Here is a 21,410-nt window from a genome sequence, read left to right as displayed (position 1 = left end):
TATAACGGCAGCAACATCGCAGACTCGTCTTTCCATTCAAATGTCTTTGTGTCATGGTCAGGCTTGGAGACCAGTAGCTATAGCAATAGAAAGAGACTCCCACTGAACAGCATGGGTATACAGGCAGGTCTTCCTGGCAGATGATGTGGGCTTCCCGGAGGTGCAGGGTCCAAGTACTAACCGGTATTCACCAGAGCTGACGGTGGGGATGGGTTTTGCTGTATGTTGGTACCAGGTAGAGGTCCTCAATAGCACCCCACCAGGAGGTGAGCATGCCGGGATACAGTTGCAGATATAGCAGGTAGGATTCCAGCAGAAGTGTAGTCAGTAAACAATGCAAAGGTCAGTAACAAGGAGTTCCAGGCTGGGATCAAGTGGAAGCATAGTCGAGGAACAAGCCTAAGGTCCGTAACAAGTGGTTGGAGGTTGGGATCATGAAGAACCATAGTCGAGGAACAAGCCAACAAGTGGTAGCAAAGATACGGACAGCAGCAGGAGTGACAATAGCGAGATATTGACTGGAGAGATCACAATAATCTGACAAACAGTACGGAGGCTCCACCTAGATCCCCCAAGTGCAAAGGCATGGCTGAAATAGGAAGTTCATCTGAGAAGCAAAGGGTTCAAGGTTCAAGAGAAACAAGACATAAGGCTGATCTTGTTGAGTTCCTGCCAGACAAAGCAGAGGTCTCAGGTTCTGATACAGACCTTGACATTTTGGTTCATGTGATATTGTCAAAGATTCCAACTCTTCATTCAAGCCTTTGTTCTCTTGTTTAACTCCTACCAAAGCTAATTTCAGGCTTGCACATCAAGCTTCGAGGTTTTGGTTTTCCACTAAGCATTTATTTCCATTATTAATTGATCTAGTTCTTTCTTTATGTGCAGATAAGGTGGTCAGTAAGGCCTTCCCTGGCACTTCCTACACTGTGGAAGATCTTTCCCCAATCTACCGTTCCAAACTTGTAGGAGGCCCCCTCTCACTCTCACTACGCTGTCTATCTCTCAATTCACTATTAAGTCAATACCCTTCTTACTAAACATTTTATCCCCCGACACCTTCTGGCATGTGTCACATCCTATTATCAACTCAACCTGACCATCAGGTTAACCGTCACTATTGCTGTTGCCCAGAGGCGTCGCTAGGGGGTGGCTATTGGGGCTACAGCCCCGAGTCTGGGGCCCATAGCCCTGATTCTCTTGTCCCGGTCCAGAATGCAGGGGACAGGGGTGGACTGAGCCGTGGTAGCGATGGCTCCTGCTCCGGCTCAAGCTCCGCCCCCGTCTCCACCTGACTCTACTCTTGGTCACTGGTTGCTAGAGCCGCCTAGCTCTCCTTGAATGCCAGGATATTAATAAATAAAAGACAAAGTGAAGGTGCGCTGTCTCAATACAAAAAGAGACTGAATGACATTTGCAAACTCTCAATATACACTAAAGTGACAATTGTTTGTAAAACATCTCCTATCACCCTAGGATGATCCCATTGCAACATATATAAAGTGCAATACATGTGTATCATAGTGCAAAAAAACACGTAATCAAAAAAAAAAAAAAAAAACTTTGAGAAAAAGTAACCAAAGTATTAATCATAAAAGTCAGCAAGAAATAGATATACAAATTAAATAGTGAAAAAATGAATATGAATGTCCCTCATCCACTTAAAAGGTGCCAGTATATGAAGTGCAGAGTCTTCAATAATCAGTGCCTCACTGCCGTGCTCCAAAAGTTAAAGATGGCCTCTTACCAGATCCAAAAGGATTGAGTGCACAAATGAGAACACAACCGCTGGGATAAGCACCACTCCACACAGCCACCACTCAGCAGTTCCACGTGGCCGCAGGTTCCCAGTCCACAGGGTAATGAAATCAGAAAGGAGGACTCATGGTGCATTACCATTAAAAACTCTTAATAAAAAATGGGAATTGCACTTACAGAGAAAAATCTTGGTTAAAAGCACACACGACAGTGTCAGCGGCAGCTGCCTGCAGAACGGACCGCGTGCCCTGACCTCACCGCTGTCTCCACCCGACGCGTTTCCCCTGAGGAGGCGTCAACTGGCATTGGAGGTCAGCGCGCGAAGTCACATCCAAAATGTTTATAGCGGGGAAAGCGGAACTGGTAATGGTTTGCAGAGGAACCCTTTATTGAGGAAACGGACCACTTCCACGTGTCTGTATTTCAACCTAACCAGCCAATTCAACTGAAATGGATATTCAAATTCATCCAAACCTTTAATACGATCAAAAGATCATCTTATTGGAAGACTAACTGACTGCGGAAAGAGGAAATCCAGACAAAAAAATAAAAAAATTTTTTAAAAAATCCAAAAAAACGCTAGAACATAATAAAAATGAAATAACAGCTATATCAAAATATATAAAAAGTATCTGGTGGCTGAACATAAAACACATTTTCTGATGGATATAACATAATAGAGGAATGGACCACAAAGCTGCGGGCAAAATTATGAAACATAACGTAGACTGCAGTATTTATCTTCAACACAAGGTGGCGATGTCACTTGGAACAAACAGGAAGTGATGTAAGCTGCAGACAGGAAGTGATGTAGGCTACAGACAGGAAGTATTTTTGGAGCATAACCAGGAAGTAGAGAGGAGACATTGCTGGAACTTTACAGCAGAGGAGGTAATAAGATATTATTTTATATTTACACCCAGTAACCCCCCGTCATGTCCGTCCTCTTCCTCCATAGTCACTGTGATGTCTGCTATGCTTTATAGACCAGATACATCCTAAATATAGAGCCATTTATCCAACTGTCCATCCAGAGCCTCTGGTTTATAGACCAGAAATATCCTAATTATATCTCCGGTTTTTTTCTGAGGTGTCAGGATGTCACTGTCTATTTCTCCATGGAGGAGTGGGAGTATTTAGAAGGACACAAGGATCTCTACAAGGACGTCATGATGGACAATCAGCCGCCCCTCACATCACCGGGTAAGAGGAGACTTTATTGTAAAGGAGAGAGCAGTACGGAGGGTCCACCTAGACCCCCCATCATCTGATAAACACATAGAAACAATGTATTCAGTCAGTGTGTGTGTTTCCTACAGATGGATCCAGTAATGGGAACCCACCAGAGAGATGTCCCTGTCCTCTGTATTCCCGGGATTCTACACAGGAAGATCCCACCATCCCTCACCATCATCAGGTAGGTGGGACTGAGCATGTAGACCTAAAAATATATTTGCGGTATGGGGTAACATTCCTATATGTCATCTCTTGCTCCTTTTTACAAATGTATTTTTTCATTTTTGGGGTTTAGGGTGGAAAACTAAAAGGCATTAAAGTTGAGGTTAAAGAGGAAGAAGAAGAGAGGTTGGTGAGTGGAGATCAGCAGTCTATGGAGAAGGGTTGTCCTCTCTATTCTCAGAATTCTACATGGGAAGGTCACCACTATACAGAGAATGATCAGGTACTGTAAATGCGACCGGAAAAAAAACGAAAAAATAATTCTATAAGAGGACATTCTTCTATGTCATCTCTTATTATGGGCAGCAGTGTTTCCAGATGTTATTTTTTTTATCATCTCTGGAATTTAGAATGAAGAACGGAAAGACATTAAAGTTGAGCATAAAGAGGAAGAAGAAGAGAGGTTGGTGAGTGGAGATCAGCAGTCTATGGAGGAGGGGGAGATGATTATGGGAAGTAAACCGGAAGAATTCCCTCTACATATGGACACAAGTAAGTCATAAACACTAAATGCAGAAAGTTCACATTCTACTTATCTAAGCATAAGGCATGTAGTTACATGGATTGAAATATACCATATGTCCACTGAGTAAAAAATAAAATCCATAGTGGCAGTTGATCCAGAGGAGGACAGAAAAGCCACATAAAGTGTTTCCTTAATTCATTAAGTTAAAAGAATTCCTTCTTTGTTCCATAAGGCAGATAATTCCCCAGATCAACATTTTACAATGATTCTTACAAATATTAGAAGCTCTTCCAGTCTGCTAGAACAAGTTCCTGTGGAAGACTATGGAAGGTCCATCTCCATTCCTCAATATAATGTCATGTCCCCAACAAATGAGGAGAAGATACTGTACACCATATGAAAGGTCCATCTCCATTCCTCAATATAACGTCATGTTCCCAACAAATGAGGAGGAGATACTGTACACCATATGGAAGGTCCATCTCCATTCCTCAATATAATGTCATGTTCCCAACAAATGAGGAGGAGATACTGTACACCATATGAAAGGTCCATCTCCATTCCTCAATATAATGTCATGTCCCCAACAAATGAGGAGGAGATACTGTACACCATATGAAAGGTCCATCTCCATTCCTCAATATAACATCATGTTCCCAACAAATGAGGAGGAGATACTGTACACCATATGAAAGGTCCATCTCCGTTCCTCAATATAATGTCATGTTCCCAACAAATGAGGAGGAGATACTGTACACCATATTAGGGCTGGGAAAAAAATAGATTTAAATCTTGAATCGAGTTGAGAGGTCAAATCGATTCAAAATTTAAGCAAATCGATTTTTTTAGGTTTTTTTTTTTTTTTTTCACTGCGCCGGTCCCGAGGCGCTGCGGGCATGAGTTTTTAGGCGAGGCCGCGGCTTCGGCCTAGTCCGCGGCTACGGCCGGATGCCGCGGACTAGGCCGAAGCCACGGCCTCGCCTAAAAACTCATGCCTGCAGCGCTTCCGGACTGGCGCGGACACCGCGCCGGGCCTGAAGAGCTGCGGGCAAGGAGTTTTTAGGTGAGGCCACGGCTTCGGCCTAGTCCGCTAGGCCGGACGCCGCGGCCTCACCTAAAAGCTCATGCCCGCAGCGCCTCGGGACCGGCGCGGTTTCCAAAAAAAAAAGTCGATTCGAATCGTGAATCGAGTTTTTTTTAAGAGAATCGAAGATTTTTTTTTTTTAAGAAAATTTCCCAGCCCTACACTATATGAAAGGTCCATCTCCATTCCTCAATATAATGTCATGTTCCCAACAAATGAGGAGGAGATACTGTACACCATATGAAAGATCCATCTCCATTCCTCAATATAATGTCATGTTCCCAACAAATGAGGAGGAGATACTGTACACCATATGAAAGGTCCATCTCCATTCCTCAATATAATGTCATGTTCCCAACAAATGAGGAGGAGATACTGTACACCATGTAAAGGCTTTATCTACAATCTCTTATCTTTATCCAACTGACGTATCAGAGACAATGTAGGACTTGAGGGCTGCATGTGACCCTGTTGTACTTATTGTGAGGCTCTCAAACATGGGCCACCGTAGTTGGAGTTTTTCTTGCTTAGATGATTACGAATGATGAATGGCGGGTGTCGCTGGTGCTAAAAAGTGGTCATATGTGGCTGTGAAAGGAATCACATGTGGTACAGTGAGAACTGAACCCAGTGCAGCTGGAGACCGACCATAACTGGAAATATGGATAACACAATGCACAAAAAAAGATACCAGCGCTCAGTGGGTTAAAATAAAAAAGTCTCCCGGTAGCAGTAATGCAATAATATACACAGTTTATTCGATGACAATCATGTGGATTCAACAATCCAAAGGTTAATGCACTCAGGATATTGGGAGAGATAGGAAATAAGATGAGAAAGCTTACGGTATCGCTGGAGGTCCCCAGAGCAGGGAGGAGCTGACGGCATCCACGGATGGAAGTAGCCTGGCAGTGGGGGTGGCACCAGTGTTCCCACTGCACTGAGCCGGACGAGGGGCCAGCTCACCGGTGGGCTGTAGGCAGCTGGTGATGGAGGGGGAGAAGGCAGCGGTCCGTGGATGGATCGATCTCTGTACTCTGCATATCAGGGCTCAGGGCCAGCCGGCGTGCCAACAGGGGATGGGGTAAAGCCGCGATCTGCGGTTGGATGTGACAATGCTCTTTCCTGGTGGTGTCAGACAGGCGTGTGGCTGCTCCCAGGTGTAGGTGGGGATTCCCCGGTCCAGTTAGGGAAGCCGGGAAAAAGGAGCCCAAGCCGGGTTCGGCTGGCGTGGATGGCATGCAGCGCTGGTGGAAGCTGTGGTGGATGGCTAGGATCGGGGACCAGCGTGACCCGCAAGCTTCTTGGTTGCCGTGACGACGCGTTTCACGCACATGCGCTGTATCAAAGTCACTGGAGTCGGCAACCAGGGAGATTAAAAACCCTATGGGAGGGCGGGGAATGAGCAGAACGGTGAGACAGGACAATTGAATGGAAACCGTCAACTCCTCACTACTCAGAGGTAATCCCCTACATGAAAGTGTGGAATACATTAACAGAAGGTAAAATCAATACTCAAATTAATGGATTATTATTCCTTAATATCACAAGTAAAAAAATTGAATAATTATGGAATAGTTTCCCCAGGGGGGGTTTTTTAGCAGCAAAGTATTTCTAAAAAGTTATTTAATTCTGACATACAGTTACATTATAATATTGCTATCCACATGAATACCCCGTTGCATTTCGACCCTTTTCAGTTCTGGTCTTCTTCAGGGGATTTTTTATTCTAAAGAGATACATCAAAAATTTCTATTAAGGATTTTCTGCAGTATACAAAACATAATTGGTCATTTCATAATATTTTTGAAGGTATATCTCCATACATATGGTGAAGTATTTACTATTCTGGGGTTGGGAAAGTGAGAGTGTATCGCACAGCCAGAGTTATTAAAAACGGTTGCATTCGGTGGTCTCATAATGTCTGCATATTCCCTCCATCCCCTCCAGGCGTATTCATAGTCCACGGGGCTTATAAGGAGCCACGCACTTGGACCCAGTGGGGAAGGTGTGGGCTGAGGCACCTGTAATTCGATATTTGTAAAAATTAGTATATAGTCAGCAGGTGTTGGGTAAGTGTTCAGTTGACTGTATACTAATTTTTACAAATATCGAATTACAGGTGTCTCGCCCCACACCTTCCCCAGGATGTCGTCAATGTATCTGCCAAAGTACACAATGTGCTCAGCAAACGGGTTTTTGGCCCAGCTGTATCCCTCCTCCCAGTAGCCCATTGTCAGGTTGGCATATACTGGGGCAAAGTTCACCCCCATGGCTGTGGGATAATGGGAGGGATAGGAAATAAGCTGAGAAAGCTTACGGTATCGTTGGAGGTCCCAATAGGAGAGAGGAGCTGACGGCATCCACGGATGGAAGTATCCTGGCAGTGGGGGTGGCGCCAGTGTCCCCACTGTGCTGAGCCAGACGAGGGGCCTGCTCATCGGTGGGCTTGTCAGGGCTGGCCGCTCAGTTGTCGGCTAAATGCCAGCTCCTATCTCTCCCAGTTACTCAGCTGTTGATGATATCCTGCTCGTCAGTCCTGCCTACTTAAGCCGTTCAATCCAGTGGATCTCTGCCTTCGCCTTGGTCAACATCACAGAAACTATCTCCTGCGATCCTGTTCAAGACTTGCTTTGCTGACATTCCTTCTGGCTCCAGATCCTGCTTGCTGTTTCTCTACGTTGATCCCTGACTTCTGGCTTGGCTGACTATCCGCTCCGGTTACTGAACTTTGGCTATGTTTTGTTTACGTTTGTTCTTTTTACTTTTATTATTAAACAAGTGTGATTTAACTGTACTTCTGTCTTGGCCTGATTTCATGGTTTCTGACAGGGCTGTAGGCAGCTGGGCGTGCTGTTGATGGAGGGGGAGAAGGCAGCGGTCCGCAGATTGATCGATCTCTGTACTCCACATATCAGAGTGCAGGGCCAGCCGGTGTGCCGACAGGGGATGGGGTGAAGCCGTGATCCGCGGATGGAAGTGACAATACTCTCCCCGATGTATCCCTCCTCCCAGTAGCCCATTGTTAGGTTGGCATATACTGGGGCAAAATTCGCCCCCATGGCTGTGCCCCTGCATTGTGAATAAAACTGATTTAAGGAATGTAAAGTAATTGTGTCTTAAACAAAACTCAGTTGATTTGACCAGGAAATCGGATTGTAGGAAATTGATGTCTCCATGTTGGGTGAGAAAGTGTTGTATGGCCCTAAGCCTACCTCATCGGGTATTGGTGTATAAATGAAGGGGACATCAAGAGATGCCCACATGTATCCGTCTTCCCATGAGTAGTGTTGGAGAACTTCGATAACCTGGTTTGAATCTTTGATATGGTGTTGAGGGATCATCCTCAGCATTCAGACTTTATAAAGAATGCAACAAGAAATCTAAGGGTGCAATTAGGACAGCTAAGATAGAACATGAAAGACACATAGCGGAGGAGAGCAAAAAAAATCCCAAGAAATTCTTTAAGTATGTAAACAGTAAAAAAGGGAGGACAGAACATATTGGCCCCATAAAGAATGAGGAAGGACATCTGGTTACAAAGGATGGGGAGATGGCGAAGGTATTGAATTTATTCTTCTCCTCAGTCTTCACAAATGAATCGGGGGGCTTCAGTAACCAAAACTGCAGTGTTTATCCTCATGACACAACACAGAAAGCACCTCCATGGTTAACAGAGGACAGAATTAAAATTAGACTTGAGAAACTTAAAGTGGGGTTCCACCCAAATTTTGAACATTATCTCTATGCATTCTCTTCCTTGCCTAGATGCTGACATGCTGTGTAAAAAAATTTAAATCACCGTAATTACTTTTTTTTCTAATCTTCTTAGCATTTCCTGGTTTTCCTCCTATGGGAGTAGGTGTGTTTCTAGCCTCTCCCAGACCTCCCACAGTCCCCTGGGAGCTAGTCTCAGGCTTCCCAGCATGCATTGTGCAACAGCGTCATCACAACATCTCGGTGAATGCTGGGAGCACAGCATTCACCGCATCCAGGAAATACATGCTTGTGGGCTTCAAATGCCCACAATGAAGATGGAAACCGCCTTCAGTGAATTTTATAAGTTATTCTTTACAACGAAATTGGACACAGGCGGACTTATTACACAGAACATGTGAGTAGATAATCATGAGAAGAAAAGTTTGTGAATGAACTCCAAAAAAAAAAAAAAAAACGATAGATAGGTGGACCCCCCGCTTTAACATTAATAAATCACCGGGACCAGATGGCTTGCATCCGAGGGTACTTAGGGAACCCAGTCAAGTAATTGCCAGACCGTTGTTCCTAATTTTTACAGATAGTCTACTGACTGGAATGGTACCAGCTGATTGGAGAAAAGCCAATGTAGCACCAATATTTAAAAAGGGCCCAAAATACATCCCTGGGAATTACAGACCAGTTAGCCTAACATCAATAGTATGTAAACTCTTGGAGGGGATGATAAGGGACTATATACAAGATTTTAGTAATAAGAACGGTATCATTGGCAGTAATCAGCATGGATTCATGAAGAATCGTTCTTGCCAAACCAATCTATTAACCTTCTATGAGGAGGTGAGTTGCCATCTAGATAAAGGAAGGCCGGTAGACGTGGTGTATCTGGATTTTGCAAAAGCATATATGACGGAAGTTCGCAAACCAAGGGTCGTAAAAAAAAAAAAAACGATGTAAACTGATAAGCCATTGGTAAAGCTATTTGTACTGGCCACTATGGGTCTTCCCTGCAGGATCTGTCAGAGATTTCTGTACTTTTGGAAGATGGTAAAAGCACGGTGTGTGTGCTACACTCAGGTGGAAGCAGGAATTGTCTCTCCTTTTTGGTAAGCACCCTGTTTTCCGCCCTTGTTAGGTTGTGGCGGAACTGTCGCAGAGTGCTAAAAAATCTTTGTAAACTGCCCGATAGTAGGCTTCTATGTAGGGACCCTTGGAAAGAGCTGGAAAAAAACTTGGATTTGGGTCTAAATGTTGTGTGTGTAATTATTGGGTCTAAAAAATGTGTTGGAGTGTTTTCCCTCTGTGGAGGGCCACCCCCCTCTTTTCTCTCTCTCTTTTTTCCTCCCCCTTCCTTTCAAACCCCCCCCCCCCCCCCTTCTCCCTCTTTTACAGCCTGCGACCCAATCATCCACCAATGTTTGTTGCATACACATCCAGTCATTTTTTCATGTAGTATCACTTATTATACATACACAGTGCATACCTTTTCATTCGCACGTTGTTTTTATTATTTATTAATGTTTTGTTATTTTTTTATTTTTATTTTTTTTAATTTGTTTTAGTATTTTTATATTTTTTTATTTATTTATTTATTCTTTATTGACTATGTATTTAACCACTTCAGCCCCAGAAGATTTGGCACTGCGATACGGCACTGCGTCGCTTTAACTGACGATTGCGCGATCGTGCGACGCTGTACCCAAACAAAACTGATGTCCTTTTTTTTTCCCCAAATAGAGCTTTCTTTTGGTGGTATTTGATCGCCTCTGTGGTTTTAATTTTTTGCGCTATAAACAAAAGAAGAGCGACAATTTTGAAAAAAAAAACACAATATCTTTTTTACTTTTTGCTATAATAAATATCCCACATTTTTATCAAAAAGCTATTCTTTTCCTCAGTTTAGGCCGATATGTATTCTACATATTTTTGTTAAAAAAAAAAAAAAAAAAACGCACTAAGTGTATATTGATTGGTTTGCGCAAAAGTTATAGCCTTTACAAAATAGGGGATAGATTTATGGCATTTTTATTATAATTAATTAATAATAATAATTAATAATAAATAATTTTATTATAATTTTATTTACTAGTAATGACGGCGATCTGCGATTTTTATCAGGACTGCGATATTGCGGCGGACAGATCGGACAATTTTGACACATTTTTGGGACCATTGACAACTATACAGCAATCAGTGCTTTAAAAAGGCACTGTGATTACTGTATAAATTTCACTGGCAGGGAAGGGGTTAACACTAGGGGACGATCAAGGGGTTAACTGTGTTCCCTGGGTGTGTTCTAACTGTAGGGGGAGGGGACTGTCTAGGAGAAGAGAGCGATCGGTGTTCATACTTAGTATGAACACATGATCTGTCTCCTCTCCCCGGTTCTCGCCCTGTTACGAGTGATCGCGGGAGCCTGGCGGTCATCGCGCCCGCCGAGCACTCGCATCGGCTACTGGCACACGCTGCGGACGCGCGCCCCTAGTGGCCAAAGGGCGGAGCGACGTAAGATAATGTCGTTTCGCCCAGCCGTGCCATTCTGCCACAGTAAAACTGCGGCAGCTGGTCAGCAAGCGGTTAACACATACATTCTTATTTGTATTCTCACGCATATTGATGTAATGGTGACCAATTCATTATTGTTCATTTTAATTGCCCCTTATCCTGGTTATTACGTTTTTTTTTACTTGTGATATTAAGGGATAATAATCCATGAATGGGGTATTGATTTTACCTTCTGCTAATGTATTCCATACTTACCTGTAGGGGATTACCTCTGAGCAGTGAGACCAGGGCATCCCCATCCACACCTGGGAGCAGCCACACGCCTGTCTGGCACCACCAGGAGAGAGTATTGTCACATCCATCCGTGGATTGCGGCTTCACCCCATCCCCTGTCGGCACGCCGGCTGGCCCTGCGCTCTGATACGTCGAGTACGGAGATCCACCCATCCGTGGACCGCTGCCTTCTCCCTCTTCATCACCAGCATGCCCAGCTGCCTACAGCCCCCTCGTCAGGACACTGGCGCCACCCCCACTGCCAGGCTACTTCCGTCTGTGGAAGCTGTCAGCTCCTCCCTGCCAGGGCCGGAGTGACCTACCGGGATGCTGGAAAATTTCCCGGAAGGCTGCTTGCCCTGGGGCCGCTTTGAGCTGTGGCAACAGCGGCACCCAGGGCCGATCCAAGTGCGGAGTCCTCCTCTCCCTCCGCTTGTGTAATCTCCTCCCGCTGTGTCATGGAGCTGGCCGAACATTTCCGATCCCACTGTAACGAAGCTCCGCTTCCTAGACCATGATAGACGTCTAGGAGGCGGGGCTTTGTTACACTGGACGGCCGCCGAACAGTTCAGACCCCAGCTCCATAGCTCAACGGGAGGAGATACCCGCACTGTGTAATCAAGGCACTGGTGAGGCTGCAGATGGGCACAGTAAGGCTGCATTGATGGGCACAGTGAAGCTGCATTTGATGGGCACTGGTAAGGCTGCATTGATCTCTTGTATAATGTCCGCAGTCTCTGATCATCTCCGGTACCATATCTGCAATCTCTGACCATCTCTTGTATCGTGTCCACAGCCTCTGACCATCTCCTGTACTACATCTGCAATCTCTGATCATCTCCTGTATCATGTCTGCAATCTCTGACCATCTCCTGTATTATGTCTGCAGTCTCTGATCATCTCCTGTATTATGTCTGCAGTCTCTGACCATCTCTTCTATCATGTCTGCAACCTCTGACCATCTCCTGTATCATGTCTGTAGTCTCTGATCATCTCCTGTATTATATCTGCAGTCTCTGACCATCTCCTGTATTATGTCTGCAATCTCTGACCATCTCCTGTATTATGTCTGCAGCCTCTGACCATCTCCTGTATCATGTCTGTAGTCTCTGATCATCTCCTGTACTATGTCTGCAGTCTCTGATCATCTCCTGTATAATGTCCGCAGTCTCTGATCATCTCCGGTACCATATCTGCAATCTCTGACCATCTCTTGTATCATGTCCACAGCCTCTGACCATCTCCTGTACTACATCTGCAATCTCTGATCATCTCCTGTATCATGTCTGCAATCTCTGACCATCTCCTGTATTATGTCTGCAGTCTCTGATCATCTCCTGTACTACATCTGCAGTCTCTGACCATCTCTTCTATCATGTCTGCAACCTCTGACCATCTCCTGTATCATGTCTGTAGTCTCTGATTATCTCCTGTATTATGTCTGCAGTCTCTGACCATCTCCTGTATCATGTCTGTAGTCTCTGATCATCTCCTGTATCATGTCCCCAGTCTCTGACCATCTCCTGTATAATGTCTGCAATCTCTGACCATCTCCTGTATTATGTCTGCAGTCTCTGACCATCTCCTGTAGTATGTCTGCAGTCTCTGTCCATCTCCTAAATTATGTCCGCAGCCTCTGATCATCTCCTGTATTATCTCTGCAGTCTCTGACCATCTCCTGTACTATTTCTGCAGTCTCTGACCATCTCTTCTATCATGTCTGCAACCTCTGACCATCTCCTGTATTATGTCTGCAGCCTCTGACCATCTCCTGTATCATGTCTGCAGCCTCTGACCATCTCCTGTATCATGTCTGTAGTCTCTGATCATTACCTGTACTATGTCTGTAGTCTCTGACCATCTCCTGTATCATGTCTGTAGTCTCTGATCATTACCTGTACTATGTCTGTAGTCTCTGACCATCTCATGTATCATGCCTGTAGTCTCTGATCATCTCCTATATTATGTCTGCAGTCTCTGACCATCTCTTCTATCATGTCTGCAGTCTCTGACCATCTCTTCTATCATGTCTGCAACCTCTGACCATCTCCTGTATTATGTCTGTGGCCTCTGACCATCTCCTGTATCATGTCTGTAGTCTCTGACCATCTCCTGTATTATGTCTGCAGTCTCTGACCATCTCCTGTACCATGTCCCCAGTCTCTGACCATCTCCTGTACTATGTCTGCAGTCTCTGACCATCTCCTGTAGTATGTCTGCAGTCTCTGACCATCTCCTGAATTATGTCCGCAGTCTCTGACCATCTCCTGTATTATGTCTGCAGTCTCTGACCATCTCCTGTATTATGTCTGTAGTCTCTGACCATCTCCTGTAGTCAGTGCTGTATTTTGGCCTAGACCAACAAGGCCCAGGCCTAGGGTGGCGCTTTGTGTGTGTGTGTGTGGGGGGGGGGGGGGGGGGGGGCATTTTTGTTAGTTTCTGTTATAAAATTTTGCAAATAAGTATTTTCTTTTGATAAATTTTGACCAAAAATGATGCTGCTACATTTCTTTGGTAAAAATAACCCAAATCAGTGTTTATTTGGTGTTGGCAGTGATGGGGGACAGACAGATGTTTTATGGGGACCCAGACATGTGTATGGGGACAGGGGTGACAGTGGTGCTTGGTGTACTGTTTGTTGGGTGGTCTGTAACAGCTCTCTGTGTAAAATCATTCTCGCACAGAGAGCTGTCACAGATCTGAGCTCGGCGGGGAGAACTGTCACAGAGACATGCGATTCTGTTTACATTGTGACGGCTGCGATTGGACACAGCTGTCACGTGATTGGGAGGGCCGATCACAGCACCTATATCCCGATCTCTGCTCAGCTGGATTCTGTGATCATAATGATCACAGAATCAAGCCGCAGCGCGCCTTGTAGCCATGCTGCGAGCACTCGCTCTGAGGGACGTTCCCGAACGTCCGTTCCTGAACGTCTACTCAGGACAAGAAAATGACCACCCGGCCGTTTATGTGCAGTGGCCGGGTGGGAGGTGGTTAATGTACAGAGAGATAGAGGTGGAGCCTAAAGTGGAAAGGGTGTGGTTTACAGATGACAGGGCGGGTCTTAAACAGGAAAGGGCATGGCATTGACAGAAAAGGGTGGGTCGTATTTAAATTAGGGGGTACACAAGTTTAGTCAGGCCTAGGGCAGCACAAAACCTAAATACACCTCTGCCTCTAGTATGTCTGCAGTATCTGACCATCTTCTGTATTATGTCCGCAGCCTCTGACCATCTCCTGTATTAAGTCTGCAATCTCTGACCATCTCCTCCTGTATTATGTCTGCAATCTCTGACCATCTCCTCCTGTATTATGTTTGCAGTCTCTGACCATCTCTTCTATCATGTCTGCAGTCTCTGACCATCTCCTGTATCATGTCTGCAGTCTCTGACCATCTCCTGTACTGTGTCTGCAGCCTCTGACCATCTCTTGTATCATGTCTGCAGCCCCTGACCATCTCTTGTACCATGTCTGCAGTCTCTGACCATGGGAGTGCCGCCGGGATGGGGGTCATGAGAGAAGTCAGACGTGTGTGGACTGTGATGAGGAGTCTATGGGATAAAACCAGAGCCACCAAGCTGGAGCTGACTGACTGAAGTATCTCCTGTAGTATGTCTGCAATCTCTGACCATCTCCTGTATAATGTCCGCAGCCTCTGACCATCTCCTGTACAGTGTCTGCAGCCTCTGACCATCTCCTGTAGTATGTCTGCAATCTCTGACCATCTCCTGTTTAATGTCCGCAGCCTCTGACCATCTCCTGTGCCATGTGTGCAGCCTCTGACCATCTCCTGTACCATGTGTGCAGTCTCTGACCATCTCCTGTACCATGTGTGCAGTCTCTGACCATCTCCTGTTTAATGTCCGCAGCCTCTGACCATCTCCTGTGCCATGTGTGCAGCCTCTGACCATCTCCTGTACCAATTGTGCAGTCTCTGACCATCTCCTGTACTATGTGTGCAGTCTCTGACCATCTCCTGTACTATGTCTGCAGTCTCTGACCATCTCCTGTACTATGTCTGCAGCCTCTGACCATCTCCTGTACCATGTGTGCAGTCTCTGACCATCTCCTGTACTATGTCTGCAGCCTCTGACCATCTCCTGTATTATATCTGCAGTCTCTGACCATCTCCTGTATTATATCTGCAGTCTCTGACCATCTCCTGTACCATGTGTGCAGTCTCTGACCATCTCCTGTACCATGTGTGCAGTCTCTGACCATCTCTTGTACCATGTCTGCAGTCTCTGACCATCTCCTGTACCATGTGTGCAGTCTCTGACCATCTCTTGTACCATGTCTGCAGTCTCTGACCATGGGAGTGCCGCCGTGGGATGGGGGTCATGGAAGAAGTCAGACATGTGTGGACTGTGATGAGGAGTCTATAGGATTAAACCAGAGCCACCAAGCTGGAGCTGACTGACTGATCCCTGCTTGGTGCACCTGTGAGGAGGTCAGTGACTGCGCTGCCAGGCCAGTCTGAGGCATATAAAGCCCTATGTGCTTTCATATCTGTCTGATCTATATACTGTATATAATACACTCTTCAAATGTGCTTTACAATGTATGGTTTTCCCTTTTATGAACAAGAAAATAATGACGTTCTGATGTTGGGCTGGTATAATGCTTTGGGGCTGGTGGGAAATTTTTTCCAGGGCTGGTTTTTATCCCCAGTCCTGACTCCTCCCATTATCCTGAGTGCATTAACTTTTGCATTGTAGAATCCACATGATCGTCATCGAATAAACTGTGTATATTATTGAATTACTGCTACTAAGAGACTTTCTTTCATTTTAACCCACTGAGCGCTGGCATCTTTTGTTGTGCATTAGATGATTACTCAGGCAATCGAACTGGCATTTGTTGGTTAAATGGTTTAACTTTAATTTTCTTTTCACCCTTGTAGTATGTTTTCTCTCTCTGACCATCTTGCCCAGTGTATACATATGACTTCTGAATACAAGATGTATGAGAACAGATATGACTTATATTAAATATTGCTTTCCAGCAGATGGACGGTGTTTCTGGAATATAAATACATCGGAGGGACATTTCATTATATCTCAAGATTGTAAGGCAGAAGATACTGACATTCCACAATATTCTCCTAAAGTGACCTCTGATTGGTTGGTTAGATCAATGGGTCCTTCAAATCCTGAGGAATCAACTAATAAATCCCATACTATGACTTCAGATGTCTATCTAAGATCTATGGGTCCTTCTAATCCTGAGGAACCTTCTGAGAAATCCCATACTATGACTTCAGATGTCTATCTAAGCTCTATGGGTCCTTATAATCCTGAGGAACCTTCTAAAAAATCCCATACTATGACTTCAGATGTCTATCTAAGATCTATGGGTCCTTCTAATCCTGAGGAACCTTCTTATAAATCCCATACTATGACTCCAGATGTCCATCTAAGATCAATGGGTCCTTCTAATCCTGAGAAACCTTCTGATAAATCCCATACTATGACTCCAGATGTTCCTCTAAGATCAATGGGTCCTTCTAATCCTGAGGAACCTTCTGAGAAATCCCATACTGTGACTTCAGATGTCCATCTAAGATTGATGGGTCCTTCTAATCCTGAGGAACCTTCTGAGAAATCCCATACTGTGACTTCAGATGTCCATCTAAGATTGATGGGTCCTTCTAATCCTGAGGAACCTTCTGAGAAATCCCATACTATGACTTCAGATGTCTATCTAAGATCTATGGACCCTTCTAATCCTGAGGAACCTTCTGATAAATCCCATACTATGACTCCAGATGTCCATCCAAGTTCTCACAGATCACCAGATCCATCCAATCCCCAGATATCTTCTTTAAGCCATAAGAGGGTTCACACAGGAGAGCGTTCATTGTCATGTTCAGAGTGCGGGAAATCTTTCACTGAAAACAAAAACCTTTGCATACACCAGAAAATTCACACAGGTGAGCGTCCTTTCTCTTGTTCGGAGTGTGGGAAAGGTTTCCTTAAAAAAGAAAACCTTCTTAGACACCAGAGAATTCACACAGGTGAGCGTCCCTATCCATGTTCAGAGTGCGAGAAAAGTTTCATTCGGAAAGCAGCCCTGGTTTCCCATCAAATAATTCACACTGGTGAGCGTTCTTTCTCTTATTCGGAGTGCGGGAAAGGTTTCCTTAAAAAAGAAATCCTTTTTAGACACCAGAGAATTCATATGGGTGAGCATCCTTTCTCTTGCTCAGAGTGCGGGAAATGTTTCGTTAGAAAAGGATTCCTAATTATCCACCAGAGAATTCACACAGGTGAGCGGCCCTATCCATGTTCAGAGTGCGAGAAAAGTTTCATTCGGAAATCAGTCCTGGTTTCCCATCAAAGAATTCACACCGGTGAGCGTCCTTTCTCTTGTTCAGAGTGCGGGAAATGTTTCCTTAAAAAATCAACCTTTATTATACACCAGAAAACTCACACAGGTGAGCGTCCTTATTTATGTTCAGAGTGCGGGAAATGTTTCATTGAAAAAAAACACCTTCTTAGACATCAGGTAATTCACACGGGTGAGCGTCCCTTTTCATGTTCAAAGTGTGGGAAAAGTTTTACTCGTAAAGGAGAACTCGTTGAACACCTGAAAATTCACACGGGTGAGCGCCCTTTCCCTTGCTCAGAGTGCGGGAAACGTTTCCTTAGAAAAGGAAATCTTACTGCACACCAGAGAATTCACACCAGCGAGCGTCCTTTCCCTTGTTCAGAGTGCGGGAAAGGTTTCTTTAAAAAAGAAAGACTTATTGTACACCAGAGAACTCACACGGGCGAGCGCCCTTATTCATGTTCAGAGTGCGGGAAATCTTTTGCTCAGGAAGAAGCACTTCTTATACATCAGAAAATTCACACAGGTGAGCGTCCTTATCCATGTGCAGAGTGCGGGAAATTCTACATTCATAAAAGAAATCTCTTAAAACACCAAAGAATTCACACGGGTGAGCGTCCTTATTCATGTTCAGAGTGCGGGAAATCCTACATTCATAAAAAAGACCTTGTTAAACACCAGAAAATCCACACAGGTGAGCGTCCTTATTCATGTTCAGAGTGCGGGAAATGTTTCAGTGCGAAAGAACACCTTGTGCAACACCAGAGACTTCACACAGGTGAGCGTCCTTATCCATGTGCAGCGTGCGGGAAATCCTTCATTCATAAAAGATACCTTGCTAAACACCAGAGAATTCACACAGGTCAGGGTCTTTATTCATGTTCTGAGTGCGGGAAATCTTTCACTGGGAAAAGGGAACTTCTTAGACACCAGAGAAGTCACACAGGTGAGCGTCCCTATTCATGTTCAGAGTGCGGGAAATGTTTCAGTGCGAAAGAACACCTTGTGCAACACCGGAGACTTCACACAGGTGAGCGTCCTTATCCATGTTCAGAGTGCGGGAAATCCTTCATTCATAAAAGAGACCTTGCTAAACACCAGAGAATTCACACAGGTCAGGGTCTTTATTCATGTTCTGAGTGCGGGAAATGTTTCACTGGGAAAAGGGAACTACTTAGACACCAGAGAAGTCACACGGGTGAACGTCCCTATCCATGTTCAGAGTGCGGGAAATGTTTCACTCAGAAACAACAACTTATTATACACCAGAGAATTCACACGGGTGAGCGTCCCTATTCATGTTCAGAGTGCGGGAAATGTTTCACTCAGAAACAACATTTTATTGTACACCAGAGAATTCACACACGTGAGCGTCCTTATTCATGTCCAGAGTGCGGGAAATCTTTCTCCTATAAAGGAGACCTTGTTAATCACCAGACAATTCACACAGGTGAGTGTGGCCTTATTCATGTACAGAGTGCGGGAAATGTTTCACTATGAAAGGAAACCTTGTGCAACACCAGAGAATTCACACGGGTGAGCGTCCTTACTCATGTTCTGTGTGCGGGAAATCTTTTGCTCAGAAGAAAAGAATTGTTATACACCAGAAAATTCACACGGGTGAGCGCCCTTATGCATGTCCAGAGTGCGGGAAATCTTTCTCTTATACAGGAGGCCTTGTAAAACACCGGAGAATTCACACAGGTCAGCCCCCCTATTCATGTTCAGAGTGCGGGCCATCCCCAAACTGTTCCCACAAAGTTGGGAACATAAAATTGTCCAAAATGTCTTGGTATGCTGACGCCTTAAGAGTTCCCTTGAGTCCAGTCAAGTTCCTCCACCCCAAAGTCATACATGTCTTTATGGACCTTGCTTTGTGCACTGGTGTGCAGTCACATTCCCTTCACTGGAACTGAGGGGCCAAGCCCAACCCCCAAAAAACAACCCCCACACCATAATCCCCCCCTCCACCAAATGATTTGGACAAGTGCACAAAGCAAGGTCCATAAAGACCTGGAGGAGCGAGTTTGGGGTGAAGGAACTTGACTGGACTTGGACGAGAAGGCCTGGCTCGCAGTCTCCGCTCTAATTCATCCCAAAGGTTTTCTATCGGGTTGAGGTCAGGACTCTGTGAGGTCCCATCACTGGAACTAACGGGCCAAGCCCAACCCCCGAAAAACAACCCCCCACACCATAATCCCCCCTCCACCAAATGATTTGGACCAGTGCACAAAGCAAGATCCATAAAGACCTGGAGGAGCAAGTTTGGGGTGAAGGAACTTGACTGGACTTGGAAGGGAAGGCCTGGCTCGCAGTCTCCTCTCTAATTCATCCCGAAGGTGTTCTATCGAGTTGAGGTTAGGACTTTGTGCAGGCCAGTCAAGTTCCTCCACCCCAAACTCCCTCATCCATGTCTTTATGGATCTTTTTTTGTGCACTGGTCCAAATCATTTGGTGGAGGGGGGATTATGGTGTGGGGTTGTTTTTCAGAGGTTGGGCTTGGCCCGTTAGTTCCAGTGATGGGAACTCACAGAGTCCTGACCTCAACCCAATAGAGAACCTTTGGGATGAATTAGAGCGGAGACTGCGAGCCAGGCCTTCTCGTCCAAGTCCAGTCAAGTTCCTCCACCCCAAACACGCTCATCCATGTCTTTATGGACCTTGTTTTGTGCACTGGTCCAAAACATTTGGTGGAGGGGTGATTATGGTGTGGGGTTGTTCTTCAGGGGTTGGGCTTTGCCCGTTAGTTCCAGTGATGGAAACTCGCAGAGTCCTGACCTCAACCCGATAGAGAACCTTTGGGATGAATTAGAGCGGAGACTGCGAGCCAGGCCTTCTCGTCCAAGTCCAGTCAAGTTCCTCCACCCCAAACTCGCTCATCCATGTCTTTATGGACCTTGCTTTGTGCACTGGTGGGCAGTCATGATGGAACACAAAGGGGCCATCCCCAAACTGTTCCCACAAAGTTGGGAGCATGAAATTGTCCAAAAAGTCTTGGTATGCTGACGCCGTAAGAGTTCCCTTCATTGGAACTAAGGAGCCAAGCCCAACCCCTGAAAAACAACCCCCACACCATAATCCCCCCTCCACCAAATGATTTGGACCAGTGCACAAGGCAAGGTCCATAAAGACATGGATTAAAGTGGAATTTTACTCTCCCAATCAACATTGATTATTTTTAATACTCGTGCTGCTGGCATTAGTAAATAGGAAAGTATATCACATTAACCACTTCCTTCCCATGGTACGTACATGGACGTCCTCGGGTTTGAGTGGTTATACCGGGATGTTGGGCGCACCTACAGGCATCATCCCGGTATCATTCTTTTCAGGCAGCGATTCTCTTTCTTGCAGAAGTGACCTGGGAGGCTGACTAGCCACTCGATCACTTCTGCGGGTGGCGGAAAGAGGTTCCACTGCCTCCTTCTGCCACCGCCGCCTCTCCTGGACTCTCCGGTCCCATGGTGGAGGCCGGGAGTGGTGCGCCGGCAGCGATGGCCGCCCTGTAGAGATAGAGAGAGAGAGAGGAACTGACGTCGTTCCCCTCTCTCTGTAACCCTGGAAACAGGAAGTGATGAGTAGTTCATCACTTCCGGTTGTTTACTTGGCCACCAGAGGCCGGGAAGGTAGCGGCTGCATGGAGAGCCGGAGGAGAGATTTGGGGTCTAATAGACCCCAAATCTCTCCATAAAGAGGACCTGTCACGGCCCATGCTGTCACAAGGGATGTTGTTCATCCCTTGTGATAGCAATAAAGTTAGTGCCAAAAAAAAAAATTGTAAAAAAAAAAAGTACCTAAAATAAATAAATAATAAAAACA

At 45.4% G+C, this 21,410-nt stretch overlaps 1 protein-coding gene across 1 annotated transcript in view; it reads left to right on the top strand.

Moving 5' to 3' along the window:
* Positions 1–1,048: 1,048 nt before the first annotated feature.
* The window catches only part of LOC141105168 (uncharacterized), a 79,555-nt gene continuing 59,193 nt past the window's right edge, over positions 1,049–21,410 (top strand). Inside the window, exons 1-2 of the mRNA XM_073595059.1 lie at positions 1,049–2,649; positions 2,849–2,961. Of these exons, the coding sequence (XP_073451160.1) occupies positions 2,877–2,961 (85 nt within the window). The 5' untranslated portion in view covers positions 1,049–2,649; positions 2,849–2,876. The remainder of the gene's footprint in view (positions 2,650–2,848; positions 2,962–21,410) is intronic.

Source organism: Aquarana catesbeiana, linkage group LG08, assembly GCF_042186555.1.
Source record: "Aquarana catesbeiana isolate 2022-GZ linkage group LG08, ASM4218655v1, whole genome shotgun sequence".
In the NCBI taxonomy this organism is placed as follows: Eukaryota; Metazoa; Chordata; class Amphibia; order Anura; family Ranidae; genus Aquarana; species Aquarana catesbeiana.
This window is presented reverse-complemented; position numbering and strand designations above follow the sequence as displayed.